At 39.1% G+C, this 12,158-nt stretch overlaps 1 protein-coding gene across 3 annotated transcripts; it reads right to left on the bottom strand.

Annotated features, from left to right (window-relative positions):
* Positions 1 to 317: 317 nt before the first annotated feature.
* On the bottom strand, positions 318 to 9,246 carry coq6.L (coenzyme Q6 monooxygenase L homeolog). Of its 3 annotated transcripts, none has more exon segments than NM_001096095.1 (13): positions 318 to 459; positions 551 to 717; positions 989 to 1,104; positions 1,190 to 1,392; positions 2,265 to 2,372; positions 4,026 to 4,088; positions 6,197 to 6,304; positions 6,371 to 6,501; positions 6,631 to 6,754; positions 6,983 to 7,041; positions 7,116 to 7,250; positions 7,762 to 7,932; positions 9,233 to 9,246. In NM_001096095.1, coding segments are annotated over 12 exon segments (1,395 nt in total). In that variant the 5' UTR covers positions 7,913 to 7,932; positions 9,233 to 9,246; the 3' UTR covers positions 318 to 429.
* Positions 9,247 to 12,158: the final 2,912 nt, after the last annotated feature.

Here is a 12,158-nt window from a genome sequence, read left to right as displayed (position 1 = left end):
CATATTCAGCCTGCAACAGAAAATGCTCTGATTTTTAGAGGGCATTGATCCTGGCAACCAAAACTGAATAAAAAAAAGTTAATATCCGGGTTAACTACCCCTTTAAGATTATGCATGTGCTTAGGGTAAAGGGAGAATCGTGAACTCGGCACTGTGGAATGGTCCACCAGCGCCATTTACGCAGCTGCTTTTTCTTCCACATCAGTACTTCTTGGTGGGATTCAAATTAAGTTAGAGAGCAAACTCTGCAACACAACATATGGTATAAAATAATATGTCTTGCAAAGCAACATGCAGAAGCATTCACAGAAAAGAAATCAAAGTAAAATATAATTTTATTTATTTAAAACTATATATATATATATTTTTAATCAAAAACTGTAAACCCTGAATAGTCAAAATCAGACATCGTATCCAAAGCGAATCTTCTCATTTGCTTGCAAAGGCCATAATCTGCTCCTAAACATTGAAAAAAAATTGGGGAGTTAATATATCCAGGATTCCCCATCACTAAATAGGTAGATGTTTCAACACAAAATCAGCTTCTTACTTTTACTGGAGTCAGTGCATTCGTAGCTTGCAGGCCAAGCGTCCTGAGAAGTACAATTGGGGGCTGTTTTGTGTTGTATAATCTCTTTAGCAGATCAACTGCAGCCATTAAAGGAATATTGTGCCTCTGTCGATCAGTCTCATATTCTAGAAGGTGCTTTGTTGAGCCTAAAGGGAAAAGTCTGTGTGGGTATTACAAGAGGTTATGCACATGCAACTAACATGATATAGGTGGGATGATCCCAACATGTTACCTGGCAATTGCCCTACAGGGTTGGAAATAGTTTTTCAAGCACACCGATATATGCAGTATATAAATCATGTATACCCAATCCCTGCAGCAGCATTTTTAAAAAAGACCTACACTAGTTGTTTTACAAACACTATTATGGCCTGTGTCCCATTAAAAAGCCAACTCTTGCAGATTGTATATATTTACCCAGGTCACTTCCATTGAATGCAGCTTGACTCAGATGATGGGCCAAACAGGCAACATCCCCAAAGCCCATATTTACTCCTTGACCTGCCAGAGGGTGCACTCTGTGTGCTGCGTCACTGCAGATACAGACAGATGTCACATCATGCTTTAAATAAAAACACACTGTTCGTATAAAAATTATATATTGTCTGATTCTAATACCCAATAAGTGCCACTCTATGCCGGATATATTCAGTGGCATGTCTCAATCCCAAAGGATAGGCAATCCTACTGCTCTGCTCAACACGTGACACGCTGGGAGGGAGCTGACGAGGAGAGGAGCCAGATGGCACGAAGAAAGACAAAGCTGAGCGAAGTATAGAGCCAGCTGAAGTTATGAACTCTGAATGATTCTCACTGCTCCACTAAAAAACAGCAAAATCAAAACAATTTAGAGAAATTTGGAAGAAAAAAAAGTAGGTCTGGTAGATTTGCTTTTGTTTAACCATATAAAAAATGTACAACAAGAAGAAAATAGGAATAAAGGTGAATAGAGGGAAGGGGCCAAGCATGAATGGTCATTTATGTGCTGTAGGATTGCGAGTAAAAAGGTTTAATATGCTACCTTACAGCCAATAAAGACTGAGGAACTGTGGAAAAGAAAACTGCCAACTTGGCCCCTCCAGACTATGATGGAAACTTATTGGCTGGTGTTTGGTGCCCATGCGAAAACCAGACATATCTATTGGGCAAGTTTGAAAATCCCATAGGGTAAGGACCTCAACAGCACACTGATAAAATACTCAACCAACAGTTGGCCTGCAGATTTAATAGTTTGTCCCTGAGCCAGATTTAAGCAAAAGTGCTGCCTTTTCAAGGCACATTTTCCAATTTTATGAATTATATGTGGGCAACAACATGCAAAAACTCTGTTGGTTTATAGATAAAATGCTTTGTATGTTAAATGGATAATCTTTATAGCAAAAAAGTCCAGTCATTTCTAATGGCGTTGGAAATGCCTTTGTCTAGATGCTAGGGCTGTTTCTGTAAACTTTCATTACAAACATAATAATGGGTCATAATAAATGCAGCTGCCAGCTCATACACCAACCAATCACTCTTCACAGTCACACCACTCAGTCAGTCCTTACATAGATTCCACTATTATTTAAACAAACATTTAAAACTACTAATGTTCAGATTAAGACGTATTACATTCTAGTACTAGTAACAGATGCACAGAAAATAAAGAAAAATATACAGCCTGAAAATTTGTGTAATTTTTGAGTATACTCACAAATGCCGAATTGACTGTATCTACAAAGCTTTCATCGTCCATACTGACAAGCTCTGATGCATGTTCAGGAGATGTAGACCACACTAAGGAACTACACGTATCAGAAAGCTGCAAAAACAGAAAAGCAGGGGAATTGTTATGGCCAACAGCACAAAGATAAAGTAGGAATATGCTATATGTGCGTACGTTCATTTTGCTTGTGAAAAGCAAGATCATTATTAAGAATTTCCAATGGGCGTCTCTTCAGTTGCATCCAACATATATCTGCTTAAAGAAACACTATCACTTTTTATTCTTTATTTTAAATATAAAAATATTATAGAAATATAAGTAAAAATCTTTAATGTAAGTAAAAAGCCGCATTTGTCTTGCTCCGGTGTTACACTTCCATGGAATATGTACCTGTGATAATAATGGCCATGTAAGAGTTTCCTAGTACAGCAAGGTATTTATAAAATATTCTGCTGCTGGTGAAGGGAACATTAGGAACATACAGGCCTAACAGGACTCTATTCTTTAAGGTCTGAAGTCAGCCATGTGTAACGAGCCATGTGTAATCACACAACCTGTGGTATGCTGGGGGAGAGGGCTGCATTGCAGAAGCCACCTCAGGCAGCTCCTCACATAGAAACGGCTCTGCCTGCTCTACACCATGGCGGATAGCAGGCTGATAAGCACCATGCCAGGTGGGTACGTGAAAGCCCACATAGGGGTGACTTAGAGTTTACATAAAGACCCCTCATAAGTGATGTGGAGGTCACGCTATAACATTAACCTAAACACATTATCAATCCAGAATCCATACCTGTTGTACCAACAATATAAAGAAATTGGTTGTATTGTATTGTTATGATATGGTTTTGTTCAATACAATATAAGCTGTAAAATGGGTCCAAACAGGATTAGCCTTGGTACTCTGATTATAAAATGGGAATATCTTGACAGGTGCACATCACACAGTATTAATGGTTGGTGAGTATGGAACAAGTGGGAAAAACCACGGCCAACAAATATAATATCATTTATCTCCTATGTTCCTGTAAGGAGTTATGATCATTATGTTCTTTGCCCAGTCCATTCTAACAGGAAGTTATGGAAAAACAAATTGTGCCCTGCTAGGCCACTCCCCCTTTTACAATACTGGGGGAGGGGGGTTTGTAGTGCCCGATTACCAGATACCCCTGAACTGTGTGATAAATAGTCACCTCTTCTGGCTATTTTTTTATAGCCAGAATAGGTTTTTTATGTTTTTCCCTTTCATTTTTATTAGCGGTTTGTCATTAGGACTATTTTAATGTATGCCATTTTGTAACATCTTTTTGTACTCATGCACTGTTTTATAACGTTAAATAAAATGTAATATGCTTTGTCCTTGCTGCTCTAAATAAACGCAGACCCTGAACATGTGTAACCGTGTGCCTTAGCCCTCTGCAGGATATATGCTAGTTAACTCTTTGGCGGTGGTGGAACCAAGTGTGTTTGTGTAACAATTTTGGGTGCTTCTCAAAGTTCAGAGAGAGGTAGCAGCAAGTTTTGTGAATTTTGTGGGTGTTGGGACAGTCTTCAGGGTCAGTTACGCCAGTCTAACTTGTGTGGAAGGTGGGTGTGTGACCCCCCTATATCCACGGGAAAAGTTACATGCGGCTGCAAGTGCTATAATCATGACAGTATCCTCATTGCATTACACGAAGAGGCCCACTAGATACTCAATTACACAATAGAAGATGAAACAGAAAAGCTAAAGTAACAAGGTGGACTTACAGGCAGTAATGCGATGGGCCCAGTGGGAAGGAACCTCTGCCAGGCAACGTTGTTATCAGTTGCCTATATCGAAGACAGAAAAAGAGATGTAAATAAGAATCCGGCACATTAAACAACCTTTTTACTTATTCAGAGTCAGAGATAGACTATAATTCTTTTCCTTTCAATGTGTGTGTCTGTGTAAAATATTAAATAAATGTGTATTTTGTGTCAGTTCTGATTTTATGTATGTGTTTATGTACTTTATTTTTACATAAGTCTAATTGAAGAAGCTCATGTCAAACATGGGTATTTCTTCGCTTAAAGGAGTGGCTCACCTTTAAAGGGGTTGTTCCCCTTTCAAACACTTTTTTCAATTCAGTTGTTTTTAGATTGTTCCCCAGAAATAAAGACTTTTTATATTAGTTTCCATTATTTTTTTTTTTTCTGTTTTTCCAAAATCTAAGTTTAAAGTTGAATGTTCCTGCCTCTTGTGTTTCAGTCTGGCAGCTCAGTAATTCAGGTGCAGACTCTAAACTGTTCCAATTTTGCAATATTTAGTTGATTCATTTCTCAGCAGCATCTCTGAGTTTTAGCAACTATTGTACCAATTCTACAGCTGTCTGTAATGAAACCCTGAGATTCTGCTCAGCAGGGACAAAGATAAGAAATGTATCAACAGAGAGGGTTGGCTACCCCCCTCCCAGAGCTGCTTCAGAAGGTGAAAAATGACACTTTACACTTTAATATTAGAAAAACAGTCACACATAGAAAATAGGGTCATTGGAAAAAGTTGTTATTTCTGGTGATCTCTCTGAAAACAACTAGTTGTGTGAAGATGAACCACCCCTTTATAGTAACTTTTATTATGCTATAGAACCACCTATTTTAAGCAACTTTTCAATTTGTTTTCATTATTTTTTTTTTTTATAGTTTTATAGTGATTTGTCTTTTTCTTCTGATTCTTTGCAAATGGGAGTCGCTATCCCACTCTAAAAAAACAAATGCTCTGTAAGGCTACACATGTGTTGCTACTTTTTATTACGGATCCTTTTATTCAGACTCTCTCCTATTCATATTGCCGTCTCTTATTCAAATCAATGCATGGTTGCTAGGGTAATTTGGGCCCTAGTTACCAGATTGCTTAAAATAAGAGCTGCTGAATAAAAAGCTAAATAACTCACAAACCTTCAATAATAAAAAGTGTAACCAAATTGCAGATACTCTCTGAATAATATGCTCTACATCATACTAAAAGTTATCTCAAAGGTGAACACACGTATAATAAATGTTGTTGTGCAATAGCAATAGTGATGTGCAGGCCGGCTTAAAGGCTGCGGGATCCGCAAGTAGGGCCAACTTGTGCACACTGTATTCATGCAGGCTGAACTTACTGAGGAAGGGCCATTTGGGTCTTGAAACGTTTGATCGGGTGTGCAGTGTCTGAAGCAACTTGCAATAAAAGTTAGGGTTACCCCGTTTGAAGCACAACAAGGTACTGGTGTTCCATTTTGTTTAAAAGTATATTGCTGGTGTGTGGCTAGGCCAGAACTAGTACCTGCAACTCTGAACATTTTATATTCTTCAATCAAATGAACTTTAGCCTAAGCACACCCTGCAAGCAACCTTTTACTGCCCCACTGCCGATTCCATGCAAACCCTTTTATATGCTTGTGCCAGCCATTCCCCACCCCCTTCCGTGACATCACAGCGGGGCGGGAATGTGCTGGACCTGTGCAACTACTAACTGTGCAATACACACACAGTATCACAGTATAGGTTTGGATGCATTGGTGAGAATTGAACCATTATTTTATATGTTTTTATTATTTACACTTTTGCTGCTATCTGATCTTATATACAGTATACAGAGTTTAACTTTGACTGTTCTCAACTGCAGAAATCTCACTTTAATGTTTGTTTCATGATAAATGATAAAGAAAGACAATTTTCTTTAATAAACCTTCGTATCTTCAGCATATTACAGTCTCGGGTATACTTGTTATCTTGAAAAAAGGGTTGGTAAGGCAACCAAAATCTCTAAGTGTATTACTTCTGAACTGTGTTTATCCATACATATGTATGATTATTTTTTCATTCTCCCTCTAGTTCTTGGATTTAATGATGAAATCGCTAAAAATTTTTCTTCTACAGGGTTTTATGCAGTAAAATGTTAGACATTTTGAACTTACTTCAGACAAATAAAGTGTAGCAACTACAGCAGCATGATTGTAATCCCACTGGACACTCTGCATTCCAGCTGCACTACGCACCATGGAGTTGTGGCCATCTGCACCAATCTGAAAGTACACAATATTTTAGGAAGAGTAAAACACAGACACACAGCAGACTAGAAAACACCTTACCAAGAGTTTTGTATGGAGCCTTTGGCCATCTGCTAGCTCTATCTCTACCCAAGGGGTGGCTTCACCATTATTATATGGTGGGGGCCATGTGTAGCCCAAAGCTCTGCTTCTGTACATAACCTCAATATGATCTAAAATAAAAAAATTGAATATTCCACAGTAAGAGCCCGTTACTCAGGATCAGTTAAGAAACACATGTTCCATTTGGTTTTATATGCAGCCCTACTGTCATAACCATGTTCCCTGTTCTGTGGTCTTACCAGACATTAATTCCAGCTGCTTTGTAAGTGCTGCAATAATAACATTATTTTCCACAATATATCCCATATCTTCCATTGCATCCTTGTCAAATGTGATCAGCGCATCTGAGCAGGCATCCCAAACCTGCAAAAAGCACAGTACGGTATAATGTCTTGCTTTTAACTGTACCACAGTATAATACAAAAAAAGTGTGGTAAAGAGGTCTTTACAGTTTAAAAATACATTTTCCTTTCACATGGGTAGACTAGGGCTGATTCCAAGAAACAGATGGGAGAACAAGTGGTGTTCTGTTGCCCCTTTTTAATGGATTTCAATACATGGTGATAAAACTTTATCGTACATTAAGCCTACCTGCATTCTCTTATATGGTTTTAGCCTCATGCCCAAGATATGGTCCCAAGCACCAAAACCTACAGGGCATAACAAAATAAATAAATAGTCTATCGTTCATATAAATATAAAATATCTGCAATCTTAGACTCACTGGCAAGTAGGGTTGCTGAGCCTGGGGTAATGGAGCTCACTCTGTTGCTGAAGCTCTCTGGTAGACGATCAAATGGTTTTCTTTGCCCAGCTTCTAGCAAAAGAATTCTCTTGTGTTGCAAGTGAGGATCCGAGCCTAAATTGACCAAAAATTAATAAACTCACTCTTGCTATTAGCTGTGGCAAAGTGCTTTTTAAGTCACTTTCTACACTCATTCCTACACAATCTGTGACTTCCTTTTATAGTCTTTTACATAAAACAACCTAATCTCTACTCATGCATGCATTTAATCATACTGGGATTCCAAAATTACTTATTTGCTTTTTTAGGTGCTTTCTTTGCTGCACAATAATTCAGGAAATAAGATTATGTGCTCAGCTGCCAAAAATGGCTCTTTTATTAATAGCCACAATTTTGGCCTGGTGAGTTCTTTGTTTTGTGGGGGAGCCCTACCTCCTTCAAGAATAAATGTAACAAATTGTTGCAAGCATTTAAAATGTACAAACCCCTTAACCAAATCTATTCTTTATTTGCTATACAGTCACCAATACTATAAATCCTATTATTTCACATAAACTCTCTTTTTCTGCTTTCATACCCATGTTTTCCACTATTGACACATCTTATTTATTCCATAAATCCTCACCCAATGCACAGGCCATTGCCGTTCCAACCATACCACCGCCAGATATAATCACATCATATACAGCAGGACCAGTGGAACTCAAAGCTCGGCCTTGAGGCTGAGACAGCATCCGCACGAGTCTAGACATGGATGAGCCACATAAGCACCGCATTGTGCTGTGCTATTGTTAGTCTGCAGGTGCAAAAAATGGACAGTTTTTGAGTCGGTCGAGCATGAAAACAAGGTTGAAGAAGCAAAAGTATGCAAGTGTAAGAAGAGTATCCTGTGAGTTAGGTTGCGTCAGCCTTTTTGACTGCCTGCTTTCTAAGACATCGGGAAACTAAAATCCACAATTTTTTTCTATTGTTCAATGTGTTTTTTATTGCCCCACCATGAAAATCAAAATCAATCAAACATGTTATTAGCAGTCTACAAGTAGCAGCAAGCAGTGTCTGTATGAATTCAGAAAATAAAAATATTTTGCTACCTTTTTAACAAAGGTAAAATAGTTAACACTGCACTAATACTACTTAAAAGTCTATTCTACATTACTTACAGTTCTAACCTGAAAGCCAGTTAAACAGCATAAAGCACAAGGCTTCACAAAATGCACAGCAACTTAGTAGTCAGTAGCAGAAAGCATAGACCAGTGCAGAAGACTGACACACAGGTTCGGGAAAGTGCAAACCTAGTGTCGGCCTGGTCTGATGGAGTAATGGGATTTTTCTGTGGGCCCTGACCTTAATGGAGCCCTGAGCATTTTCTCTTTTATGCTTTTCACAGGTTCTGCTGGTCTTTTTTTTATTCACAGCAGCAACAGTGGTAGGAAGGTGTTTTTAGGAGTCAGCAAAATAAATGAGGGCAAATTTATTTTCACAGATTAGAAATATAACTAAAATGGCACATGGATTTTTTTCAGAAAGAATTTATACAGTGGGAGAGCAAGAGCTCTAGAATAGATACCCCAAAACAAACATATAAATCGTGCCTGTATACAGTGAAGATATAGAACAGTTCAGCCTGTCTGTCTGCAGCGTGTGCTCTTGTATTAGAAATAATGCATCAAACAGAACACACAGCTGTCCACAGTAATCCTGAATGTGTCTTTTTGAATAAAATATTTCCCATAGACTTCAGTTAACTGAAATCTAATGGTCAAATTTTTTTTTCGAAAAACATTTGAACACTCAATCTCTTAACCATGGGGATACGAGGGGGTTTAAAAGCTCTGTTGGGTTTCCTGGAGGGCCAAAGGCCCAGTGCAAAACTCACAATTTCACTGCAAATGCAGAATTAAAGAGAAACATATCAATGACCTCAAATACAGGAGAGAACAACTCTCCCCTCTAAAGACAGCAAATGCCTCCAGCCAAGGACACGAGGGGTTACAAAAAATGATATGAGTGCCGTGGCATATAAATAAATAGGCTGAGCAAGAGAAGCTAGACTGCAGACAAATAGAATTATCTACAGGTGCCGAAAGACAAATTACCAAATACGTTCTTTTGTCAGGCTGCCTGTCTGTCGCATATCTTATGACATCACTCTTTAATAATATGACCAATCAGCAGATTCTGGTACCGCCTACCTGTATACTGCCAGGAAGCTATTGGCAAATGCCCGAATCAGAAATGGCTCCACAGAGGTTCAATTTTGCAGCGCCGGAAATTGTATTCCGGTTACTATAGTAAAGGGTTGCCAATGAAAAGCCAAATAGTCGCTATTGGGCGGTGGCAAAAGAGCGTGGAGAACCCCTCACAATAATCATGGGGTCCCTGTGAGCGGAGGGTGGTCTCCAGGCCCCAGCGTGATTGTTTAAATAGATAAGAGGCCCCAGGCTTCCCGTGGCCTCATCGCCAAGCAGCATTCCCTTACGGCTGTTTTTCTGTCTTCCTAAATGTATTGTAATAAATTTAGCCCTAGATATCACATAACTTTTCCCATGGTTGCCATTTTTGGTTTATTTGCGCCTTTATACTGCATTTTATTTTACCCCGAAATGTAGAACATTACATTACAACACCTTTGTGTTTGAGAAAAAAAATGTGTATGAATATAAAATGTATCATGGCTGGGTGAGGTGGGCCCAGGGAAATATAATAATGGTAAGGGAAATATAATAACGGATGGGGGTGTCACATTGGGTAGGCACAGAGGACAGAAGGGAATGGATATGGGTGGGAGGAGTGTGCATGAATGGAAGAGACTGCTATTAGTTCGGTATAGAAGGTGCACAAGTGTAGTTTTTCTCAAGGGGCAGATTTAACATTGATTTAAAATGTAGGCATTAATAAGCAGAATTACAACATCCACTTAAAGTGGTTGTTCAGCTAACTTTTAATATGATGTAAAGAATATGATGTAAAGAATGATATTCTATGATAATTTGCAGTAGGTTTTCAGTTTTTATTATTTATGGTTTTAGAGTTATTTCGCTTTTTATTCAGCAGCTCTCCAGTTTCAGCAATCTGGTTGCTAGGGTGCAAACCATGCACTGAATTGAATAAGAGACTGGAATATGAATAGGAGAGGGCCTGAATAGCAGGATAAGTAATAAAAAGTAGCAATAGCAATACATTTGTAGCCTAAGGGTACAACTACACGAGCATCTTCACCGTAATTCCATTTAAGCTGTACATGCATGTTGCACCCTACCCTGCATTTCGTAAATGATGAGCCCTTATAGGATAGTAAACCCTTATAGTATTCAACCCTTTACTAAGAAAACCCTTCCAACCCAACCGACCCCCCCCCTCCCAGGGAAATTTCCCTAAACTTTTTACTTACCCCTCAGCAGAGATTTGGGCATCGGAGTTCACTGCAGCCATCTTCCAGGTCTTTGCATCTTCTTCCGGGACTTCGGCAATTTCCGTACATTTTGGCTCAAGCGCAGTTGTCACAAGCCAGTAAATTGCTCCAACCGCGCATGCGCCGCTCAGCTTACCGAAGAGCCGGAAGATGGCTGCAGTAAACTCCGATGCCTGAATGCCTAAAAGTTAGGGGCATTTCCCAGAGGGCAGTTAGGCTGGTTTTTACGTGGGGGGGGATGTTTTTTTTTTTTGTAAAGTGTTGTATTCTCCTTTAAAGAATCTGACTATAACATTTCTCAGGGTGCTTTTCTGAGCACATTTGTAAGGTTTTTATTAACTGCCAATATAAAGATTATTGTAACAACATTGCCACCTGCTGGTCAGTTTCTGTAACTGTACCGTCAGTAAAAGAGATACAGGTATGGGACCTGTTATTCAGAATGCTCATCATCTGGGGCTTTCCGAATAACAGATATTTCCATAATTTGGATCTTCATACCTTAAGTCTACTAGAAATCCTGTAAACATTAAATAAACCCATTAGGCAGGCTTTGCTTCCAATAAGGATTAATTATAACTTAGTTTGGATCAAGTACAAGGTATTGTTTTATTATTATGGAGAAAAAGGAAATCATTTTTTAAGATTTCAATTATTTGGATAAAATAAAGTCTATGGAAGAGGGCCATTGCGTAATTCAGAGCTTTCTAGATAAGGGGTTTCCGGATAACGGATCCCACACCTGTACATACGTTCAGAAGGCAACTAGAAAAGTGTTCTGATGTTGTTCTGCAGTGGGTGGTGCTGTTACAAAACTCATATTGGCAGTTAATAAAAAAAATTACATAGCTCTGAAGCAGGCCCGGACTGACAATCTGTGGGTTCTGGCCAGAGGGGCTACTATAAGGTGCCATAGAAAGTCAGTATTTAGTGACTGATTTTAGAGTGCAGAGACCTGCAGAATGCGCTTTGAATGGCATACTGCCTGTGTTAGGCATAGCTCCATTCAAAAGAGGCGGGTGGAGGGAGGCACGTAGTCACCCGTCCCAAACCTTGCATGTCATTCAAAAACACAAGGTACAGAATGGAAGGAGGTGCAGCCTGCATTGGGGCCTTGTCCTTTCTGCATACACTAAGGCAGGTGGTAAGAACTGTGCTGGGGTGCGCATTCTGGTGCTGCACTTTGCACGGAGCAGTGGACTTTTGATCTGACATTCCGTGCGAAGAATAGCACATCCCTGGGTGCAAAAGCTCCCTAAATGAGCAGTAAGGAGTGCACTCTTGCACCAATGTCTTGAAGCTGTTTTTTCCGTTATTATATATTATATTGACTCCACTATTTTCCCCTTCTTTAGAGAAATGCAGTGAAAGAAGTAGAGCAGAAGTTTAAATCCACATTGCAAGAAGCTGTGATAACAAAGGATTTTGTGCAACACAAAGGAGGAGTCCAGGAAAATGTAATTGAAAAGGAATCTATACAAGAAGAAACCTGGGAGGAACACTCGTAAAATCTCGAATAGATAACTGCCAAATACAGCAAATATTATAACTAGGAAAATGTTTCCATTAATTTATATGCTCTATCAGTCGCACAATGCTTGGTTTCAGAG

The sequence above is a fragment of the Xenopus laevis genome, chromosome 8L (assembly GCF_017654675.1).
Source record: "Xenopus laevis strain J_2021 chromosome 8L, Xenopus_laevis_v10.1, whole genome shotgun sequence".
NCBI classification, from domain to species: Eukaryota; Metazoa; Chordata; class Amphibia; order Anura; family Pipidae; genus Xenopus; species Xenopus laevis.
This window is presented reverse-complemented; position numbering and strand designations above follow the sequence as displayed.

Coding starts and splice junctions, on each gene's coding strand:
- coq6.L (XM_018229195.2), bottom strand. CDS start 7,912: ATGCGGTGCTTATGTGGCTCATCCATGTCTAGACTCGTGCGGATGCTG. Junction 6,502..6,630: donor GCAGCTGGAATTAATGTCTG/GTAAGACCACAG, acceptor TTTTTATTTTAG/ATCATATTGAGGTTATGTAC. Junction 6,305..6,370: donor GGCTCCATACAAAACTCTTG/GTAAGGTGTTTT, acceptor GTGTACTTTCAG/ATTGGTGCAGATGGCCACAA.